Source organism: Colobus angolensis, unplaced genomic scaffold (genome assembly GCF_000951035.1).
Source record: "Colobus angolensis palliatus isolate OR3802 unplaced genomic scaffold, Cang.pa_1.0 Scaffold67, whole genome shotgun sequence".
In the NCBI taxonomy this organism is placed as follows: domain Eukaryota; kingdom Metazoa; phylum Chordata; class Mammalia; order Primates; family Cercopithecidae; genus Colobus; species Colobus angolensis.
The window spans coordinates 585,204-608,950 of record NW_012120376.1 but is presented as its reverse complement, the minus strand read 5'-3'; the positions used below and the strand labels follow the sequence as shown (position 1 = coordinate 608,950).

The 23,747-nt window shown below is 42.7% G+C and overlaps 1 protein-coding gene across 1 annotated transcript in view; it reads right to left on the bottom strand.

The window, feature by feature from the left end:
* Positions 1–23,747, bottom strand: part of PPM1H (protein phosphatase, Mg2+/Mn2+ dependent, 1H) — a 295,323-nt gene that overhangs the window by 138,650 nt on the left and 132,926 nt on the right. The window contains exon 4 of the mRNA XM_011925963.1: positions 11,328–11,440. Coding sequence (XP_011781353.1) covers positions 11,328–11,440 — 113 coding nt within the window. The remainder of the gene's footprint in view (positions 1–11,327; positions 11,441–23,747) is intronic.

The following is a 23,747-nucleotide window of genomic DNA, read 5'->3' as shown; positions in this document are numbered from 1 at the left end:
AAGGACTGCTCAGTGAACATCAACATCCCATCAGGAAACAAGACCTTCATAAACCATTGTCTGTTGATGGTGGCTCAATGAGGGTTATATTTCACAAAAACGAGTATGATCCTGTCCAACATTTATATCACAAAATGACCCCAAGTGCCATACATTGAAGCACTATTCACAACCACAATGACACTGTGAAATAATAAAGCAAAGGGCTTAGCCTGTAGAATCCTGCAGCAATGGATTCTGACCTGTGAGGCAATTCTGTTGATGCAGTGTACCAGCATTGTTATTTCTGCAGCCAAAGAACACAATTACAGCCTTTAACCCAAGGCAGCCTTGACTCAGTAAAGCCCAGAGCTTCATGTGTCTCCTGAAACACCTGCCTTGTCTGTCACACTGCTTTGTAAATGGATGCCTGACTACCTGCCTACCTGGGCTGACTACAAGTACAAGAGGACAGAGACCTTGTCTGCCTACTTCATGGTAGCTTCCCCAGCACAGTGCCCGGCAGATGCCTGGCTCATGGAAGGCATAGAAATATTTGTTGAATCCTGCTCCTACAATGACATTTTACTCTGCCCTCCCTTTATCTTCTAACTATGTAATATATGCACGATGAACTGTAAAAGTTTATCATATGCAAACTGAGGATGGATTGAGGCATATATATAAGTAATCCATTCATAATAGTTATTTCAAATCTTACATTAAGGATGACATCAATGGGAGGAAATAAACTCAAAAAACATATCAAAGAACTGCAGTTTGAGAGCAGATAAGAAACTAAACAATTAAACTGAACTGGTATATCATTTAAAAACCTTTACAATGTAACTATGACAATTTAAAAATAACCGCCAAAGAACAGAAGTTTTTAAAACATCAGTATAGTCACACTCTACCTGATTAATGTCATCTTTCTCCTCTAGCAATGAAACAATCCTTGCTTTCTATGATGAACTTTCCAAAGACAAATATTTGGTATGCTGTTTACCTGTAGGCTTTTTCATTATTCAAATGTGTTCTTCTCCAAGATGAAAGTGGATCTTGGTGAGTCAGCTCTTTCTTCACTACCTTTGATAGCTAAAGCTGAACTTACTGTATCTCTCCTAAAACTAACAGTGACAAAATTCAGGTAACAAAAGAGGTAATCGATCTCTGGGCTTTAAAAATCATAGTGATATCCAAATTGTAACTTCATCAGAACAAAAGGGAAAATGTATCAAAAACTGAATCAAGACACTATTACTAATTGAACCAAGTAAGAATTCCCTTTTCAATAACACTGGTGGCCAAAACTGCTAACTGGCCACCAAAATCAATTCCCTTGGGCCTGGGTACATGACTTAGACTACATTTCCCAGCAGCCTTATTTGCTTCTCAGTAAAGCCACATAACTGGATTCTAGCCAATGGAATGCCAGAAATGTTGTGTGTCTCTAACAGGCCTTGCTCCTAACACCCTTCCTTGAGTACTCCTCCACACTCTTGTCCCCTTCTGTCTCACTGGATGGAGATGCCTCAAGAGCTCTTGGAAGCCAAGAGTTAAAAATGTCAGAGCCTCCTTCAGCCTAGGTCCTCGAGTGCCTGCAAGGGACAAAGGCACTGCTTCATTAAACTGTTAAAAGAAAGAGGCAAATATGAAAATAGTCATGTTATTTCTTTAAGATCCTCAAAGTCACAGAAACATAATGCTTTGCTGGGTTTGATGGTTCATGCCTATAATCCTAGCACTTTGGGAGGAGAGGCAAGAGGACGGTTTGAGCACAGGTCTAGTATAGTGAGACCTCATCTCTGTAAAAAATAAAAATTAGCTTGGCATGGTGGCATGCACCTGTAATCCTAGCTACTCAGGAGGCTGACATGGGAGGATGGCTTAAGTTAAGGAGTTTGAGGCTGTAGTGCGCTATGATCACGCTACTGCACTCTAGCCTGGGTGACAGAGTAAGACTCTGTCTTGAAAGGAAAGGAAAAAGGAAAGGAAAGAAAAGAAAGGAAGAATGGGAAGGAAAGGAAGGAAGAAAGAGAAAGAAAGACATAATATTTCTTTCTGTTTGTTGTTTTTTGGTTTTTTTTTGAGACGAGGTCTTGCTCTGTCACCAGGCTGGAGTGCAGTGGCACGATCTCTGCTCACTGCAACTTCTGCCTCCCAAGTTCAAGCAATTCTCCTGCCTCAGCCTTCTGAGTAGCTGGGATTACAGGCCCACACCACCATGCCTGGCTAATTTTTGTTTTTTTTGTTTTTTTTTTTTTATAGTAGAGATGGGGGTTTCAGCATGTTGGCCCAGCTGGTCTCGAACTCCTGACCTTGTGATCTGCCCGCCTCGGCCTCCCAAGGTGCTGGGATTACAGGTGTGAGCCACTGCGCAGGGCCTCAAACATAATATTTCATGGGCACCTTGAAAAACTTAGCACAACATCCTTGCTAGGTGGAATGCAGTTGATGCACAACTATTTTTATTAAGAAAACCCACTACTTCCTTCAGCGGCTTGTTGCATCTATAAACAGTTCTCCTGATCAGTATAACAATAATAGTAGCTAACCATTACTGAGCAGCTGACATACACCTGGCTCTGTGCTAAGGGCCTTCCAGGCATCTGCTCATCTAATCCTCACCTGAGGAGTGAGTACTATCATTATCTCCATTTACAGTTGACAACACTCAGTACAGAAAACATGAGATTGGCCCAAGGTCACACATACTAGTGGCAGAGCCAGGATTCAGCTCAGGCCATCTGAGTCCAGAGTCCCTGCTCTTAACCACCATCCTGCCTGCCTGTGGCTGTCACTTCTCTCCCAGACTCCTGGACAGCTAACCTTACCACCTTACCCCATATCTCACAAATACCTGATCTTTTACATTAACAAAAGTTATCTTTTCATGTGGCTAAAAAACTCTAGCTCTTTTGAATTTTCCTCATCTTTTCAAACAGTTCCAATCTCTTCACCACTCCAGTCTCTCTTTTGAAGGTTCCTATTCATCTATACCCATGCTGAATTATGTCACCTAGAAAGGGACTTCATAGGTAACATGACATTAATAATAGTACTTCCCCAAATGGGTTGATGTTAGGATTAATGAGGTTATTTATGTAAAATTCATGTAAAGCCCTGGACACTAGTAACAGTACTTACCACGGACAAAGTAAGCCAGCTAGTCAGAAACATTAGCTATTATTTGCCTTATACCTCAAATACTGCAGCCGATGATTAGATTAGGTTCTGGTGTCTATAGCACACTACTAACCAGATTAAATTTACTGTCTACTTAAATACATTAAAAAAAAAAAAAGTGAGCCATTGATAAGCTGTTTCCCCTATCCTTCTAGTTTTCTTTCTCTTTTTTTGGTGACAGGGTGTCACTCTGTCACCCAGGCTGGAATGCATTGTTGCAAACATGGCACAATGCAGCCCAACCTCCCAAGCTTAAGTGATCCTCCTGCCTCAGCCTCCTGAGTAACTGGGACCACAGGCGTGTGTCAATGTGCCCAACTAATTGAAACAAATTTTTAAAAATAGAGACAAGGTCTCACTTTGTTGCCCAGGTTGGTCTTTGAGTCCTGGGCTCAAACGATCTCCCACCATAGCCTCCTAAAGTGCTGGGATTACAGACGTGAGCCACCGTACCTGGCTGCCAGGCTGGTTTTTGTCTTTTCAACAGGTGTGATACTTTACCTTTACTGTGGTTAAGCTTCACCTGGTATTTACCCACTTTCCCCGGCACTAAAGGACTTTTCGAGTCTTGCTAGTTCATCTTACTTGGTTTCATATCACCTACAAATTACATGATTGGGCCCTGGAAATCTATACTGTTGTGGGCTTGAGTGGGCAAACATAGGGCCTTGGGTTCTCTACTAGGAAGCTCCCTCCTGACATTGATCCGCTGTTCTACCCTAGCTTAGCAGCCAGGCATAGAAAAGGTGACTATCTTGATCACAATAATCTTATGCCAGCATTTCTAAGTGCACATATTCTAATTCTATGAACTTCATGAGACTTCCTAGCTCAGCCTTTCAGTAGGCTAAGAGAAATGGGACGTGTTTAAAGGCATAGCTTGGTTGGAATGGGGAACTGCAACAACTACACTTTCCCAGGGGCCCAACAATGACAGACGAAAAGTCCGCACGGAGGCATGTCTGACCCATTCCAGACAAGGGAATGGAGGGCCGGTATAGGGTGAGATGCTTCACAGCTACTCAGGCTTCAGAACTACCCAGTAGGAAGAGGAGGCTGACATGTGGAGCTGGATCGTGTTAGAAATTCTCACCCCAGTTCCACTCTTCAGAGGAACAGGGCCTAAGTTCTAGAATGTCAGGCTGGCAGAAAGGAATCTGCAGCCAGCCAGCCCAGGCACAGGCAGGCCCCCCCCCGGCCCTGCCGCCACCCCCCCACCCCTGCATGTAGCAGGCTGCAGAGCGGAAGGGGAAACACGGGTTCCAGGAGCTTGCCCTGCATGTGGTGTCTGGTTGCAGCAGGACTTGCTGAGACTGCCTTATAGTGCGCCTGCAGTATAATACTTTGACCCTCAGGCCAGGAACAGCTAAAATATTTCACTCCTTCCTAGCTCTCTCAGATGCCCACAGGTAGACTTTAGAGTGGTGGTTCTTAAACTGGAGCATACATCGGAGTCACCTGTAGGACTTGCTAAACACAGACTGCTGGGTCCACCCGCTGCGTTTCAGTGAGCAGTGATCTGCTCTCCTAACAAGTTCCCAGGTGATGCTGCCACCAGTCTGGGGATCACACTTTGAAGACCACTAATTCAGAGCAAGAGGTGTCAGGAAGAGCTTCAAAAATCCCCGAGAGAGGAAGTTCAGAGAGACAAGGGCCTCTTGGGTGCCCTCTGTGTGGACGGCAAGTGGCCTGATGGGAAAAGTAGAGACTGTCTCAAGCCATTACTTGGTTTCTCTGCCTGTATTTGTGATCATTTGGTAGCATTATTTTCTTTCTGCTCATCCCTTCTACAGGTTGTGGGTATAGCTAAGGGATTACATGAAACACACACTAAAAAGATGGGGAAGGGGCTCTGCAGAAAAAAGGGAGAAGCAGCAATTCACCTTTCACAATGGAGAAGAGTTGTTGATTTTGGTTTTTCTCTCTGTTATTTTTCAAATACATGTCAAAGAAAGTGAGAGGAATAGTGTATTTAATATAGTTAATGGCTTAAGATCAAATATATTTCCAAACTCAGAGGAAGGCTAATATCAGAGCAGGAGCTCACTGGCATGTGTGGATAGATGAACCACTTATTAGCAAAAAGGAGCTTCAGAAAGGATTTGTACTGGCCGTTGGTGAAATCCATGAACATAAGAAGAAATGAATAGTTCTTTGCATGCCCTTGGCTTGGAGGCAGTTATCTAATATTTCATTATTTTACCACCAGCAAAAGGAAGAAACGTGGAGAGAAGATGCCACAGATGTGTAATTGATTTTGAATTTAGAAACGTTAAGTCCTGTTTAATACCTAACTCCTGTCCTCAGGAACATTCAGACTTGTCAAAGGAACTCACCTTTGAACTAACAGAGAAAGCTTTCATGCTAATGGGGCGGTAATTGTGGGAAACTAAAAAGGAGTGAAAGATACATGAAAGAAAACCATCCTGGCTGGACTTCGCTGGCTTCGCTCAGGGACAATTCATGGAATGCCGTTCACTCCCATCCTACGGAGCTAATGAATGAACACATTTGACTTTCCCTACCCTTTCCTAGGAGACTCTCAAGCATGAGAAGATGACCCTCTATTCCCAGGAGTCTGTGGGCTCAATTCGAAAACGTCAGTGAGACACTTGCTTCTAAAGAAGTTATAAGCACAACACAATGGAAGTCTGAATTTATGGTAGCAACCATTTATATGATTATATGGTAGAATCAGAAAATGCTTATATTATTTTCAATAGATTATGATCAAAATGAAAACATTTATTTTTAATTTTAATTTTGTGAGACAGGGTCTCACTCTGTCACCCAGGCTGGAGTGCAGTGGCATGATCACAGCTCACTGCAGCCTTGACATCTCTGGGCTCAGGTGATCTGCTCACCTCAGCCTCCTGAGTAGCTAGGATTACAGGTGTGAGCCACCACACCCAGCTAATGTATATATATATTTTTGTAAAGATGGGTTTTTTCCATGTTGCCCAGGCTGGTCTGCAACTCCTAGGCTCAAGTAATCCTCCTACTGCTCAGCATCCCAAAGTGCTAGGATTGCAGGCATGAGCCACTGCACTCGGCCAAAAACACAACATTTAAAATAGTCTCAGAACTTTGGGACTCTTGGAATGAGATGGGAGATCTCATGTTGAGAAAAAATCCTTTTCTACATTATAAATGGATGAATTGGACCATCCAAAGCTTATCTTGTCAACAACTGCAGTGCATTTAAAATAGCCTCTAAGGCAGCCTTCCACTCACTCCATAATCCATTTTAGGTGAAAACTAAGATGCCATTGATTATAAGGTGTGTCATTATTTCACATAAAAACAGGAAGAAAAAAATGTTAATTAGAACTTCTTTAGAGATGCTAAAATGAGAAAAACAAAACCCTGTGAGTCTCAGCATGGATGGGAAATCCCAGGGTACAGTGCAGAGACTGTGGATCAGATCCAACTCCCAGTCTTGGGCGAGTGGTGGCCCTGCTCCTCCGTAGCTGTCCAAGCCTGGGGAAACCACTTCCCCTCACTCTGCCTCAGTTTATTAATTGGTAAACTGTATTTAACTGGTATTAACAGTGCCTACTTCTCACTATATTATTGAGATAATTAAATGTGATCCTCTGTTATAGTATTTAATACGTGTCTTGTGCTTATTAGCTGTTTTAATGCCACTGTTACTATAAGTCTGGCAAGAGTAGAATTAAGAATTTAATGAATCTTAAATGCTTTTTAAAACTCTGAGTGACTTCACCCAGTCTCAGTTGCTAAACCTTTACACATTGTTTAAAATACGTGGTAATGGCTTCGCTTCCTCAGTGCCTTAGTTCTCTAGAGATGAAATGAAATTATCTCTAAAATGGAGTCAAAGCACCTTCTAAACTGAAGAATCAGTCAGAGCCCTAAGGAGCTGATGACTCAAACACAATGGGTGATAGTTTGCATATTGCTTTGCATGACATTTGCATGCTACTGATTCATTTTTTGCCTGAAGTGAAAATCCGCCCACCATCTGCTTCTTTCCTGGTCCCTTATGATCCCCTAGGTGTTGAGTTGGCTGCCTCTGCCCAGGAAAAATAAAGCAACTGGCATGCATCAAGCAGTTACTGCATGTGCCTCTGTGGCTGGTTAGCTCGGCAGAGTAGAAGGGCAAGTTCTATCAGGGCATGGAACAGACCACATGGATCAGGTACCTGCGTCACTCTGGACCATCCTACATGAATGATCCTACGTCCTCTGAGTGGCATGGTCGTTGACTCAAAAACCCATAAAGCCACAAATAGCATCAGGCAACATTTCCTGAATACAACCCCTAAGTGTGCAGATGTCTGATGGTAAATCAGATGATACACAGCTTAGTTCCTGACCATTAGCAGCTTCCAAAGCAAACCAGGGCAAAGCTTCTCTTTTCTTGAGTGTGAATAATTATGGGGGCAGTGAACATATAACAAAGATTTTTTTACTCTCAAAACTGTCAAGATGTAAAAAAAAAAAAAAAAAAGCACATGACAGCTAATATCTAGCAATAAAGAAGAAAATTTAGCACTTCATTAATCAGGGTCCTGTTGCCAGAACCTTCTGCGGCTCTAAGCATTTGTTTTAAACTGAGCCCTGGGATTCCTGACTGCTCGTCAATCAGTGATAATGGACCTACATTTCTATAGATATGATCAAAGCTCACTTAGCTGTTGTTCCTTGGGAATAACTGAATATTTCTGTAAGCTCAAACACCTATATTATTAATATGGCAAACTAGACAATGATCCTATAAGATGATATCAGTATCTATTGTTTATAAAAGAGCTGCAAATAGCACTCTAGTAAGCATCCTATAAACGATCCTTCAGATGGTGCATAAAAATACCAACTCACATTGTTCTCAGGTTTTCTGAAGTATGACCCAGATGTGAAAAGCACACCAAATAATCAACTACAAAACCCCAAATTTATATCTGGATACTGGGGCTAGAATACTGTAAGCATAATTAAGTTTATTAGGTTTTAGAGGTAGTATTTTATCATTAAGCTTATTAGGTTTTAGAGATACTGCTTTTTTATTTTCTTTTTACGTTTTATGGCTTTATTAAGGATAAAAGTATCTGTTAGGCTTTTCAAATGATTGGATATAATATGTAAAACATCATACTCTTTCTTTTTTTTGGAGATGGAGTCTCGCTGTATCGCCCAGGCTGGAGTACAGTGGCACAATCTTGGCTCACTGCAACCTCTGCCTCCCATGTTCAAGTGATTCTCCTGCCTCAGCCTCCCGGGTAGCTGGGACTACAGGTGCGCACTGCCACACCCGGCTCATTTTTTTTGTATTTTTAGTGGTGACGGGGTTTTACCACATTGTCCAGGATGGTCTCGATCTCCTGACCTCGTGATCTGCCCGCCTTGGCCTCCCAAAGTGCTGGGATTATAAGTGTGAGCCACCATGCCCGGCCAAAACATCATATTTTTATGAACACTTAGAAACACCAAGAACTTCAGTTATATTAACATTTCCAAAACAAATTCTAAGAAATATAAAATAACCAAAAGATAAACCTTCACAGTACAACTTTACTTTCTAAAAGTGTCACTCCTCGTGGGATAATTTTTAGAGATTATCTAGTTCAATACCACCGCCTTTATTGATGAAATCGAAGTCTGGTCTGGAAATTGGCACCTAAGTACAACAGAAGGCAAGAACCCAGAAGATGAACACTTGGGACTGGCAGGTCCCTGGACAGAGGACTGGAGCTTCTGAGATACAGGCTTAGAAGCCCCGACTAGGTAGTTGGCTCTGTTAAGGAGCCTAGAGCTTTGAAGGAAACTATGTTTAAAAATGAGCAAAAGGCATTGGGGAGGAGTTGAGTCTTGAAGAATAGTCGAACATAAAGGTATTCCAGCCAGGAAGTTGAGGTAACTTCTGACTCAGGTCATCTGGTGAAAGGCGCTTCCCTGGGAGGTAGGGGTGGGCCTGTTTCCAGGAGCAAGGCACTCAGTCACTTCCTTAGTCCCCAAGTGGGCCAGGAAGCAAACTCATTTTAAAGGACAGGAAACCAGACATAAACGCAAAAGGTGAACGTGAGTGCGACAGCTGAATCATCCACTTGGTCTTACTCAATTGGAGCAGACAAAGAGGAATTGCCTCCTTTGCTGCTCTCCTCTGTCTCCCAACCAGCTCAAGATCAGGAACTGAACAAGAGGCCAGGGGCTGGCCCCTCAGTGTGCTTTAAAAGCCCCTGAAGAACGAAGATTCCTGTCTTTGAAGCTGCTCAAACGCTGGGGTGGGAGAGGAGTAGCAGATGTGCTGGTTCTTTTCCATCTGTCCCCATCCTGGAGGTACTATCCTGGCCTATGTCTGTGTCCCGGCAGGCTGACCTCCCTGGGCCACTCTACAGCTGGCTTCCTGCTGGGGTCAGCTGATGGGAAGGTCGGGCAAGAGATGAGAGGGCGGGTAGAGAGAAGTCAGCGTCTCCTCTCCCATTTCTTCCAATAGCTCCTGCCCAGTGGTCCCTCATTAGTGACTCCCACTCTCCTTGGCTCTGCTACAGTGTTTCCTTCCCTGGTTCCTCAGGGTGGTCAACTCCTTCCTGGGGACCTCAACACTCCTGGCGGGTTCTCTCCACCTCCTTCATTCACAGCTGACCCATCTGAGTTGGAGTCTGTCTCCTGTCAGAACCCTGACGTGACACAGGGGAACAGCAGCCACGGGGTAAGCATAGCATTTTATACATACTTCCATTTACTGGGCAGAATTTTACAAGGAAACGTAAATATATATGTTTTTACAACATGTATTACACATTTCTCTACCTCTTTCATGGTAGAACATGTAATTACATTTCATGTACTACATGTTAGAATATTTGTTGCAAAAAGTGTATATATATATGTTTATATCACCACATATATACTTTTGAAATCAACAGACCTTCACAAACACCAATCTTCAAGCCCCCCAGAGCTGCCAGGTCGGTTCGCTCATTGTTGTCCGGGATCTTCCCTGGGAAAGGATGCTTTACTAGAAGGAATGGAGGCTGCCTCAGCCTAAGTTTGCTTTGTAAATGGAAGTAAAATTAAGGTGAATTTCTTGATTGCCTCAAGAGAACTGGTGTTCTGGGCTACAGAGGCAATAGCAACTTAAGCTGGAGACAGGGAAGAGGAAAGGGAAGGGGTGGGATCAGACCTCAAAAAGGGTGGAGCAAGCAGGAGAGCCCACAAGAGCCATGTGACCTAGAGGAAGGGGACAGAAGAATGAGAGTCCTCACAGCCCTTCAGCGGGGGGGCGGGGGGCGGGGGCGGGGCGGGGATGTCCTGTACTTTTACTGCTTTCAGAATAAAGAGTCAGTTCTTTGGAAAAGGTCCCACTCTCAGGCCAGCATATTTTGTTATGAAAGCAGTGGAGAAGTATGTAATACATGTTAGAATATTTGTTGTAAAATCTGTAATTTAAAAATTTCCCACACCAAAAGTGAAGAAGCTTCAGTTATTGAAAAGAAAATCACAACTGCCAGGTGTGGTGGTGCAAAACCTGTAATCCCAGCTACTCAGGCTGCTGAGGTGGGAGGATTGTTTGAGCCCAGGAATTTGAGTCTAGCTTGGGCAACATAGTGAGACCCTGTCTCTAATTTTTAAAAAATAAATGAAATAAAGACATAAATGTATCTTATTCCCTGGCAATGCTGGATAAAGGAAGGGTTAACAATGATCTCTTGGCCAAAATTTCCTTTAGTTGAACCCGGACATGAGGTGACTGCAGCTTCTATGGGAATGTGCATAAAAGGAGAAGCTTCTGGGAGAGAACAGTGCAAAGTCACTAAGTAAAACTGGAGTCAACTGGGGAGTCATCCCAGGCTCCCTTCCAAACACCCAAGGCACTCGAATCCCTTTCCTTCCTCCTCATCAGTCTCACATGTTATGCTCCTGCTAAGTTTTCACTGAGAAGCAGGTTCTGAAGTCAAAAAAAGTTTGAATACTACTGGTTTAGATTTATCACAGACATGTACATGAACTGCTATATGCATAAGTAAGAGACTGCCTTTACCTTGTAATACCAACCTGATTGTTCTTAAATGCATTTTCCTTCTGATGTAGAAGGCCCATCTTTAATTATTTCTAATCATTTAATTTTTTCAGACAAAATAAAAACATCAGAAGGCATTAGGAATTAGCAAGAATCAGATAGCTCATTTGCTTACCTGCTATCCCCAGCATTTGCAACATACAGCTTCCCCAAAAGGCAAATCACAATGAGGGCTGTGCAGCCACCAGATATATTATATGAACTCCTCTCTCGTTCTATCTGTAGGTCCTGGAGAATAAAACAAAGTTAGTGTTGGATCGTGTAGGATGTATAGCAAAAGCTTTCTCACCTTCACTCTCTTTACAGTCCTCAGACTCTGAATGTGCTTCAAGAAGGGACTAGAAAAATCTTTAGTGCTTGCTTTCCTACCACCTAATGAGCATTTCTGGAGAGGACACTGGCATAAAACTGCCACATATTAGACCATCTGTGAACCAGAGACAGGAAACAATAGACAGCAAACAGAAACAATCAGACAAAAATGCAAATGAAATGGAAGTTGTATTCAGTAAATATCACAGCTTATGGAAAATTTAGTCTTTGTGGATTGCATGAGCTGCCATGTGAAACATACACCAGAGAGGCTGAGAATGCCAAGTACTTGGACCTGATCAATGTTTTGTTTTGTTTGTTTTTCTGAAGACAGGGTCTGGCTCTGTCACCCAGGCTGGAGTGCAGTGGCCCAATCTCAGCTCACTGCAACCTCTGCTTCCCAGGCTCAAGTGATCCTCCCACCTCAGCCTTCCCAGTACCTGGGACCACAGGTGTGCGCCACCATGCCCGGCTAATTTTTGTATTTTTTGTAGAGATGGGGTCCTGCCACATTGTCCAGACTGGTCTTGAACTCCTGTGCTCAAGCAATCTGCCTGCCTCGGCCTCCCAAAGTGCTGGGATTACAAGCACGAGCCACTGCGCCCAGCCTTGTCTTTTTAGAGAGAAGGTTTGCTCTGTCACCCAGGCTGGAGTGCAGTGGTATGATTATAGCTCACTGCAGCCTTGACCTCCTGGGCTCAAGCCTCCTGCCTTAGCCTCCTGAGTAGCTGAGACTACAGGTCTATGCAGCCACCACACCCAGCTAACTTTTCTATTTTTTGTAGGGACAGGGTCTCACTATTTTGCCCAGGCTGGTCTCAAATTCTTGGCTTCAAACAATCCTTTCTCAGCCTTCCAAAGAGCTAGGCCACCATACCCAGCCCAGACTTGATCAATGTTTTAAACTTCAAAATCTTGGATAAATAGTCTCTTTTACAGATAAATTACAGAAAGATGTCTTCTGTTCAACACAGGCAGGAGTCAACCCATGGCTTATAGGGCAAAGACTTATAATGACTTATAAATGACTTAAAATGACAAATTATAAATGACTTATAATGACTTAAATGACTTAAAATGACTTATAGGGCTTCTGAACTCTGACCTGACTTTTCCCACAGTCACCAATTTACAGGGGTAACACGTTCATAATAATTAGAAACATTCATTGAGAACTTTCTCTACGTCAGGCAGTGTGCTGAGCACATTATACTCAAACTCTCTATCGTCCTCACGACCGTCACTAGGAACCTCATTGTTTAGTTGCAGAGAAGTGGGGGTAGCCTGCCCATATTTACCTGGCTAGAGTCTAGATTCCAACCTGGCTCTCTTCCAAAGCTTGTGTTGTTACCTGCCACCTAATGAGGGCTCCCCAAGAAATTCATATTAAAAATAGACCAACACTGACATCATCAACACAGATACCTGTGAAATTCTGTTAGCGATAGAAGCAAAGGTTCTGTTACCTCTGAAAAATCGGAGTTAGTAAGATACACTGAACGCCCAGCTAAAATAATGCCAAATCTTCCAGTAGTAATCTACTGCTTTTGTGCAGAGGGAAGGAAAATGAGGGCTGGCTAAAAATTATAAGAAGAGGAAGAAATGGTGATGTTGATGGTGGTGTTGGCAGGTGTAGGGTCAGGCCACTATTGTAATCCTGAGAATCCCACAGAGTTAGAGCTCAGCTGCTTCAACCAGCCTCCTCATGGAAAAGGGGGAGAGAAGTCGAGACTCCAGCATTTACCAGCAACTGCTTTGCTCTAGGGGCCAGAGATGGTAACATAAAAAGGATGAATCACCAATGGGAAACTGGAAACAGAAGAGGTTGACCTTAGGGATATCATACTGGTTAAAGAGTAAGTGGAAGCCAGTCACGGTGGCTAATGCCTGTAATTCCAATACTTTGGGAGGCAGAGACAGGAGGATCACTTGAGGCCAGGAGTTCAAGACCAGCCTGGGCAACATAGTGATACCCCCATCTCTACAAAAAATAATTAGCCGGATATGGTGGCACATGACTGTAGTCTTAGCTACTTGGGAGGCTGAGGATAGAGGATCTCTTGAGCCCAGGAGTTCGAGGCTGCAGTAAGCCATGGTCATGCCACTGCACTTCAACTGGGGTTACAGAGCGAGACCCTGTCTCAAAACCAAAAACAGAACAACAACAAAAACCAGTAAATAGAGAAAAAACACAAAGCCAGGACTTGGGAGAGACCCACACACTGGGAGTGAGCTGGGTAAGAGGTTGGGGGAGGGGAGATGGAGAGTCACAGGGAAGAGGTAGGAATACGTGTTGGGGGATGTAGGGGTTTATAAACAACTGAGGAAACATTTCAATATGGGAGTGAACAGCAGCAGCAAAAGCTGCAGAAGCATCAAGCATGGGGCAAACTTCAAAGGACTTTGTGGGATTTTTAACATTTACTTCAACTGTGTATAAATTAGCTTTCTTAAAGGACTGTCGTGAGTCTAAATTAGCTGGCATGTGTAAGGGGCTTAGCAGGATATCTAGACTCTTCCCGCAGCCCAGAAGCTTCAACATTGAAAGTGGTGGCCTTTCTTGCTCACCTTAGGCCCTCAACACCTAGGTTAGGCCAGGTAAATGGTAGTTTAATAAATGTCTATTCAATGGACAAATGAAGAAATAAATTTTAAATTTTTTATCTCCCTATCCCTTACCTCTGCCTTAATATGAGAAATGGATTCCACAATTCACAAATGAAAAGCTTACAATGCTAATGCTCGCTGAGATAATAATTAAGCAGAAACCCATGCTTCAATTAAAATGCTCGATTGACAAAAGTGGTTATCAGAACCTACGCAAGAGTGGCAGGAGGCTGGAGGATGAAGAGGAGGGGCATGGGTGTCGGGTAGGAAGAATTAGCTTAAGGAAATACAAGGGAGGAGAAGGAAAACATCAAGAGGCCTGTTTAATCTCCAAGAAAATCCATAAAAACAGAACCCCGAACCCTACTGACAAAGGAGTTTGTGGATGGAACTGCTATTTTTTTTTTTTTTTTGCATTTAAAGAACTCATATAAAGTTGATACTATGATAGATACATATTTTACTAAATTAATATATAAATTGATAAAGAGTCTACATCCAATATATCAAAAGGAACTACTCAGCTACAGAGACTATTTTTTCACTGTCAGAATCAATATTTGCTTGAATACCTAAAAGGCTGAAAGACAATATTTATTAAAAGTTATTTGAACATGCCAGGCATGGTGGCTCATGCCTATAATCCCAGCACTTTGGGAAGCTGAGGCAGGTGGATCACCTGAGGTCAGGATTTTGAGACCAGCCTGACCAACATGACGAAACCCTGTCTCTACTAACAATACAAAAAAAAGTTAGCTGGGCTTGGTAGTGTGTGCCTATAGTCCAAGCTACTTGGGAGGCTGAGATAGGAGAATTGCTTGAACCCAGGAGCCGGAGGTTGCGGTGAGCCAAGATCGTGCTACACCACTGCACTCTAGCCTGGGCAACAGAGCAAGACTCCATCTCAAAAAGTTATTTGAACACCTACTGCTTGTATACTGTATATAGACTAGAATGTGAATGGTGTTTGTTTGACAGACTTGATCAAACCACTAGTATGATCCAAAAGGTAGAATTGTTATGGTGCAAAAAGTCCATGTAACAGGGCCGCCCACGGCAACAAATTCCTCTGGGACTCAGTTAAGCAAGTTCGGGCTACACCACAGGTAGGTACGTTATTTATCATGGTTTCTATCACAAGAAATTCTGCTTAGAAAATTATGTAATCCTTAGGGAAAAAAATCAAGGTAAAGAGCTCAACACTAAAACTTTTCTGCTTTAACTTTGGGGGAAACATTCCAGTTAGCTTACCCATTTAACCCCTTGCTATTATATTAATAATGTGACTCAATATTTTTTTCTAATTGATTTCATTATTTCTTTCACCTTTTTCTACGTTCAGCTATACTCCCTCGGTAGCTCCCCCAAATAAGGAATGCTAAATTTGGCAGCACTTTCTCATAAAGAGTGAACTTAACTACTTTTTAATCCAAGAAACTTTGCTAACATGTGCATGCGTTTGCCACTTCCCTCCCCCACATTCGTGTGGGGACATAAGTGTGCGTACATGCACATGTGCACACACACACACTTCAATTACAAGTGTCCTCTCTGGGATCATGGTGGGAAGGATTTGAAAGACGTGTTTCCATAGACTTCATCTCCCCTGAAGGATTCACTGTCGTTAAAACACACTCTTCTATTTCTTCTAAAACCGTGTGCAACTAGAACATATTCTAAAAATAATTGCTTCCCTCCCCCTCCTCCCTAGAAGCCAAAATAGCACATTTATTTTTTCCCTACATACACCACCTACTCCTCTTTAAAAGATGTTTCACAAAATCTTAGTACTGAAAGGAACATTAAGGGACCATCTGGGTGGTTCTTTTACTATCAGAGCAAACATGATAAATTAAGTCAATAAAGATGCATTTACCATTGCATTATCTACATTTTTTCTTCAAATCCTCGCCTTTCAGATTAGATTAAGTTTTTAATATTCTAGATAATAAAAACATGGAATTACTTTTTTAAAAACCTCAAGTTTTTGGTATTTTTACAAAAATCAATGAAATCATGGAAAAAACCGCTTACTGCTTTGTACTAAGCAAGGACTGATTTAGAATATCTCCCCATTTTAGCTGTCAATGAACCCCGAGCCATGTGTCTAGAATAAACTGACTAGCAAAACACATGCATATACTATCATTCAAGTATGGTCTAAAAGGATCACTTAAATGACTCATAAGATTCAATTAACAAGATAATTGATTTATCTGCTTAATCAATAGTCCTGAAGACCTTCCATGGCAACTTTCTAGGTAGCAGGACTGAGTTATCTTCTGTTGTGTCTGCTTAAATACTACATTTAAGCGAGGTTAATCTTTAAATCAAACAATAGATCCAGTTTTTAAGATGTGGGATTTTATTTTGCTCCTTGCTGCAAGGAGAAACGGAAGCCGAGAAAGCAAATAGAGGGCCAGGGGCGGTGGCTCACGCCTGTAATCCCAGCACTTTGGGAGGCTGAGGCAAGCGGATCACCTGAGGTCGGGTGGTAGAGACCAGCCTGACCAACACGTAGAAACCTCGTCTCTACTGAAAATACAAAATTAGTCTGGTGTGGTGGCACATGCTTGTAATCCCAGCTACTCGGGAGGCTGAGGCAGGAGAATTACTTGAACCCAGGAGGCAGAGGTTGTGGTGAGTCGAGATCGCGACAAGCAGAGATTGCGCCATTGCACTCCAGTCTGGGCAACAAGAGAGAAACTCCGTTTCAAAAAAAGAAAAGAAAAAAAGAAAGAAAGAAAGAAAGAAAGAAAAGCAAACAGAGATGTGTGTGCAATAAGACTAATTCAGCAGGAAAGAAGTGTAAGCAAAAAATATTGCCGGGGATGGTAATAATTTGATTTGAAAGTCCCATAGATGATGCAACTCCAAGGTCATTCTTTGTTTTCTACCGATTTCAAGTTGCAAAAGGAAAACAATATCCGGTAGCAGAAAGGAGCAAGTGTTGGGTAGTTTCAATAGGACCTGGCAGCTCCCCCTAGCTGAGTTAAAACACAGCTCTGAGCACATTGCTAATAGTGTCAGTCACAAATAATCAGATTCTGCATGGTTTTAGTATCCAGATCTGATCCCGGTTTATTCTGAGAACAAGGCCATCTGCCAGCCAGGCAATGGGGAAGAAAAACCAGCACTCTACTGCCTACTATTTCCACCTGCTGGCTGCTGGTGGAATCACAGGCTCATTCCTTCCTGGAGGAACTTCCTGTTCTAACAAAAACAAAGAGAACAAAACCAACTTAAATAAAGACAGCTATGCGGGTTCCCAATTTACCATTAATATGCTAATTTTGGAAAACACTAATTTATTATAATTAATCTAGAAACGCTAATTTGTAGATTTCTAAACTATAATCTTTGCCCTCTTTTCGTCACAATGTCACCATGTATTTATACAGTTTTTACCAACAAAGCCTAGCTGCTTGGTATTTCCATTTACCCAGTGATAGAATTATATATAGTAGTTCCATAAGTTAAAATATTGCCATTTTCTTCCCTTCTTAAGAACCGACTGTGACGGGGAATCTAGACCCACTCTTAAAAGGAGATAGAACTCTGAGATCCTCCTGGCTATGTCCTGAACTCAAATCCCATAGTTAACAGGTTAAAAGGGTAATCACTGCTAACTTGGTTCTGATCTCTGGGAGGGCAAAGGCTTCCTGTAAGTAACCCTGCAGTGGAATCGACTTCCTCCATGGGTCTGATATGTTGAATATTCAACCATGTTTTTGGGAGGGTGGAGAAGTAGGGAGAAGGTTTGAAATCAGGACTTAGAAGACACTTGTCTTATTTATACCTATTGTCCTGGACTAAGTGACAATATAAATATAATAGGTGACAAAACAGAGCTAAGCCAGGCCTTGCTGGGAAGCAGAATTGAAGTCAGTCAGAAAATTCCTGAGATTTTGGTCCTTTAGGAAAAAGCCAAGGCTCACTTTTCATAGTGGACACAGGAGGGATTTGCTACATAGCCTTCACAGTATGAAGGAAGATCTGAGATACAATCAGGGGGTCGTAGGGGCACACCTACCTCTGACAGCGTGCACAGTAAGTATTAAAAACCAGTGGTCAGAGGTCACCTTCACCACAAGCCCCACGCCGTGCCAGGCAACCCGAGGACCAAAGATGAAAAGCGCTGCTCTCAAAGAAGCCTAGAGTATTTGATGAAACTGTTACCATCTGCCTTCATTGGAAGCATTTTTTTCTTCTTCTGTTCGTCTGTATTTTGCGACTAGTGTCTACTTTTTCCCCAGAAATAGGTACTATTTATTCTGACTTGAGTGTTTCTGAACATTTTTAACAGTGTTTCCCTTTGGGAAAGGTATCAACATTTCACTACCTCCTTTGGTTATTTAGAATATCAAAATAAATCAGATATTGCATATTTCCATATTCATATAATGTGGGACTACAAATGTCCCCAGATAAAAGATTTTTTGTTTTGTTTTTGAGACAGAGTTTCACTCCGTTGCCCAGGCTAGGGTGCAGTGGTGTGATCTCGGCTTACTGCAACCTCTGTCTCCAGAGTTCAAATGATTCTCATGCCTCAGCCTCCCAAGTAGCTGGGATTACAGGCATGCACCACCACGCCTGGCTAAATTTTTTGTAATTTTATAGAGACAGGGTTTCGCCATGTTGGCTAGGCTGGTCTCAAACTCCTGGCCTCAAGTGATCTGCCCACCTGGGCCTCCCAAAGTGCTGGGATTATAGACGTGAACTAAAGTGCCTGACCATAAGATCTTATCTTTTACTTCCTCAGTGGTGTCTAAAAGAATACTGATTTTAAGATGTAAGCTCAATAAATACTAGTAACTGAGAAGAACAGTTCTTAGTGGAAAAAACACAAACTCTTTTTCCTCTGTTCTTACCCCACAACAACCAATACAGAAGATTTCTGTGACCAAATGTGTGAGAATTTTCCTCCACATACCCAGCAAGCAATCAGTTCTGCAGAAGACACCAGCTGGGCATCCTCCAATTCAATTCCACACTATTATGTACTTGAAGATAGCATCAGATTCTACAGGTTGAGGGCTCAGTCCCCAAACTGACCCCCACTTCTGATGCCAGTCGCAAGCCCCAGGTTGGTCTACCTGTGCTGCTGACCGACCACCTACAAATCTGGGTTCCCAAGAGCCCCCATCTCCTAGGGTTTGATTAATTTGCTAGAGTGGCTCACAGAAATCAGGAAAAAATTACGTACATTTGCTAGTTCATTCTAAAGGATATTACAAAGGATACAGATGAAGAGATGCATAGGGTGTGGAGCTTCCATACCCTCCTGATCCTCCAGGAACCTCCACGTGTTCAGCTACCCAGAAGCTCGCTGAGCCCTATCCTCTCGGGCCTTTGTGGAGACTTCATGACATAGGCATGGGTGATTAAATCATCACCAACTCACCCGAATAATTGGGGCCAATCTAAATTAGGCTATTCTTTCATTTTATTCACTGTAATACACCTGACATCTACATTATCCACGGCAGCTTACTGTGTGATTCTACTTAGTTGCGCAGCCCTCTAATCCTGCCTTGGTCTTTCTGATGTACAGACCCCATCCTGAATCTACCCAGAGGCTGCCAGCCACCAGTCATCTCATTAGGATACAAAAAGATACTTAGCACTTTGAAGATTTCAAGGATTTTAGGAGTTGTATGTCAGGACATGGAGTTGAAGACAGAATATCATAATATCACAGCATTCCATTGAGGGAGAAGACAAACAGATGGTGACAGCAAGTAGGTAGACAGAAATAAAAAGAGAGTCCAAAGAATTCTGATTCCACATTGTTGAGCTACTATAAACAAAGCAAAAACCCCCAGTGAAGGAGAAGCTCTGTTTTTAAGGATATCGTGACACTTGGAATCTCCAGAGGGACAGCTGCATAGATGTCATCAGTGAGGTAAACTAGAGACTTAGGTGCAAGGCTTGGGGAACTTTACTTTTAGGGATTAAAAATGGAAGAGAAGGCAAGAGAGCCACAAAGCCGAAATGCCCTATGACAAATCTCGCTTAATATTGAATTTCTTATTATATAAAATCAGAGTGGCACAAAACCTGCAATCCTAAAGAACATCTAGAAACAGGAAAATTAGACAGTGGGTGGCTATTGTGGTGAAAAAAAAAAAGTTTAGGAATTATCTGGAAAATCCAAATCTGTCCTGCTGTAGACAGCTGTGTGAGCTGTCCTCCGGTTGCCTGGCACAGCGTGGGGCTTGTGGGTATTTCAAAAAACCAAAGGTTTACATGGTGAGGCAATGACTCTCAAAAACCTACTATTGAGAGGGGGAGGAAAGAAAAAGGAGTTGGCGATGGCCTTCCAGCTATTATTTTGAAGCTGGTATAATTTCTGTGCTGTGGATTCTGAAGCTCACCTTAAGCAATTTAATAAGGATAAGGCATTGTTTCTATGAAACTGGAGTATAGTTTTTCTGAAATCTCTGATGAAGCGAAGACAGACAAGAGCATCTGTGATTAAACAGAAGACTTATCATCCAAAGAGGGTCACATTTGAGAGTGAAAGGGGAGAATATTAACAATTACCCTGAGACAGCAGGTATGCACTGGCCCAGTCCCCAGCAAAGCACAAGGTATGGCCACCCTTCCAGGTACCATGAGGACCAAAGAATGGGTGAGCTTCTCACATAATAAGGCCAGCCAGTAAGGTGCTGTAAACCAAAAAATATCTGAGACAGGTCTCAATCCATTCGGTTTATTTTGCCAAGGGTAAGGACACGCCTGGAACGAAAAAAAACACAGATCACAGAGACGGTCTGTGGTCTGTACCTTTCTCCAAAGATGAATTTGAGGGCTTCAGTATTTAAAGGGGAAAAGTGGGCTGGAGGGGAAAGAGGGAGGGTATGGTCATCCACATATTCCAAGAGAAAAGGAGCAGGTAGGGGATAGTCTGGGGCTCCAGAAATCAGTAAATCAACATGTTCTGTAAGATAAGGTGAACACAGAGTAGCTACCTGTGGAGACACTCAACAATTCATCTGTAATATCCACTTAGGAATAAAAGGAAACGCAGTTTCTTGCATGACTCAGCTTTCAGCTTAATTTTTTTTCCTAGTAATTTCCAATTTCCACAGTGGATTGGAGGCCCAGTTTTTATTTTCCTTTCACAGTGCAAAGCCCTGGTAGGCATTAGGCAGGTTGGGGACCCAGACGGACCATCTGGGGAAAATAAAAGTGTGAAGAGGAAGCTAGGGCATGGGGGTAAACCTGAGAGCAACAAAAAGGGAAAAGACATGGCTTAAAGCTAAAAGTTCATGATATGGCACACCTGGGCCTGGTTCTCCACTGGGGGGGCTCCACCTTTCCTCCTCATTCACCTGGCATTACTACATTTAAGATCTATCTTCCACCACAGCAACATTGGCTTGCTCCCTTTGGCCCACCTGGGTTTTTTCTCAGTCTGGGTTTGTTACTCAGGTTGCCTGAGCCCAGGGTATTCATTCTCCCCACCCTGCCCTGCACATGTCTGCTCTACTTTTGCACCCCTGCAGCCCTGCACCCCAGCATCACCTCCCCAGGGAAACTTTCCCTTCATCTCTTCACTAGACTCCTGCGTCACCCTGACCCTGTATTTCCCCTCTCAAGGCTCCTCCCGTTTATATTTTACTTCTTTAACACCCATCTTTGCCTAACTGGCTCAATGTTCTTTTCCCAGTCAGGCCTGGCTTCTAGTTGGTTCTCAACAAATATTATTGATTGAATGAATTACACATGAAAATGAAGCAAACAATCTTTGTTTTTGCTGGGGACTAAGTTTCCAAGAAAAATTTGAGGTGATGAATTGGTTCATTAAAAGTTGAAATACTTTTAAAATGAGCCTCTTAAGTATTTTTCTGAATGAACCTTTCTTTGCCAGCACAGTTGTTAAGAGCAACCCTGAGCCATCAACGGGCAGGACAGCATGAGAGCCCTGTGGAGCCCTGAGTCAATGTGACATTGGCCCCTAGTGGACAAAATTGAGAATGCAGCAGCTCCAGGCAAAAGAGGTCCTCTGGCACTAGTCACAACGGAAGGAAATTAAAACTCCAACATTTCCTTTATTTTTCACTTCTACCATGCAAACTGAATTTCCTCCCATTACAAGGAGAGCCCATTGTCAAATTTTTGCCTAAATAATTAAAAAAAATAAATTCAATGTTTGGCATTCTGAGTATTAGTGTCTAGAAACATTTACTGACATCAGAGCTTCTAGAGAGGCAGAAACTGAGATTTTTACGCCACGACTGAGTAGGAGTCAATTTTCCTACCTTAATTCCTTTTTTCCTAAATAATCTTTTCCAGCCTCCTGGTATTTTAATTGGGATTGCAGGGTTGCAGGCTATCAGTCTTGAGATGGAAGTGCATTTTATTTTTACATTTTTATTATTTTATTTTTTAAGAGATGGGGTTTTGCTGTGTTGCACAAGCTGGTATACAGTGGCCATTTACTGGCACAAAAAAGCACTGGAGTTATAACCTGCTGTGTATCTGACCTGGGCCAAGTCACCCCTCCTCAGGCATCCCGGTGGTGCTCTGCACCAAGGAGGTCACCACATTGACACTGAACCCACATGACAGCTCAGAACTCCTGGGCTCAAACAATCCTCCGGCCTCAGTCTCCCAAGTAGCTGGAATGACAGGCAATGCACCACTACCACACCCAGCAAGGTGCATTTTAAACCACCTGCTAGTCAAAGGGTAAATGTTATCTCTGTAACAAGGAGAGAAAAAGCTGAGACCAAAGAAGGGATACATTTAAATAAAAAGAGGATGGAAATTTGAGGGGTGAATATATGAACTATTTTTGCCTTACAAACAAATCAGATGACAATCCGTATTGTCATTATTTATGTATTGTCATTATTTATATCATTATTTATACGTATTGTCCTTCTTAGCACACTACCTGATGCCGTGAGATCCTGGAACATGCACCGTGTGCCTACTCGGTTCTGGCGAGATGCTTCTTGCTGCTTTGACTTCATTTAACAGCTTCTCATCACTTTGTAATCTCCAGGTTTTAAGGCCATGACCGCCCACTTGCCTAACTCAAGCCCTTATAAACATCCTTAAATATCTCTTATTCTTTCTCTGTATGCAGGCTGCCGAGCAAGAAAGAAAATCTTCAAAACCAAAATAATTGGCTCAGGATAAAGTAAGCTCAGAGAGGGAAAGAGCTGGCATAGAACAAAGCACAGGCGGCTTCTATGTGCACTCCTGCCAGGCAGAGGGGCAGCAAGAGACAGTGAGAGCTGTGGCACTCTCCCGAGGACATGCTCAGGAGTGAGGCCAACAGGGAAGGATGATAAACTCCCGATCAGACCCATTCACATGGAAATGAACAGACAAATCCACATGCCTGGGTGAAACTAAGACTTCTTGGATATTGGCCCCTGGCTCTGTTCTCCTCCAGCACTTTGTCTGCAGTGTGAACCACATTCCCAGTTGTGGTAAAACAGCCATTCTTAGATCACAACTGTATAGGATGGGGACATTTGAGCACTTTCCTAAACCCTGTTTCCCCCAACACTGGACTTTATACACATCTGTAAAACAGATGGTGATCATGCTCACATCCAAGTGCAATCGTACCAGCTGGCATCAATATGAATATAGG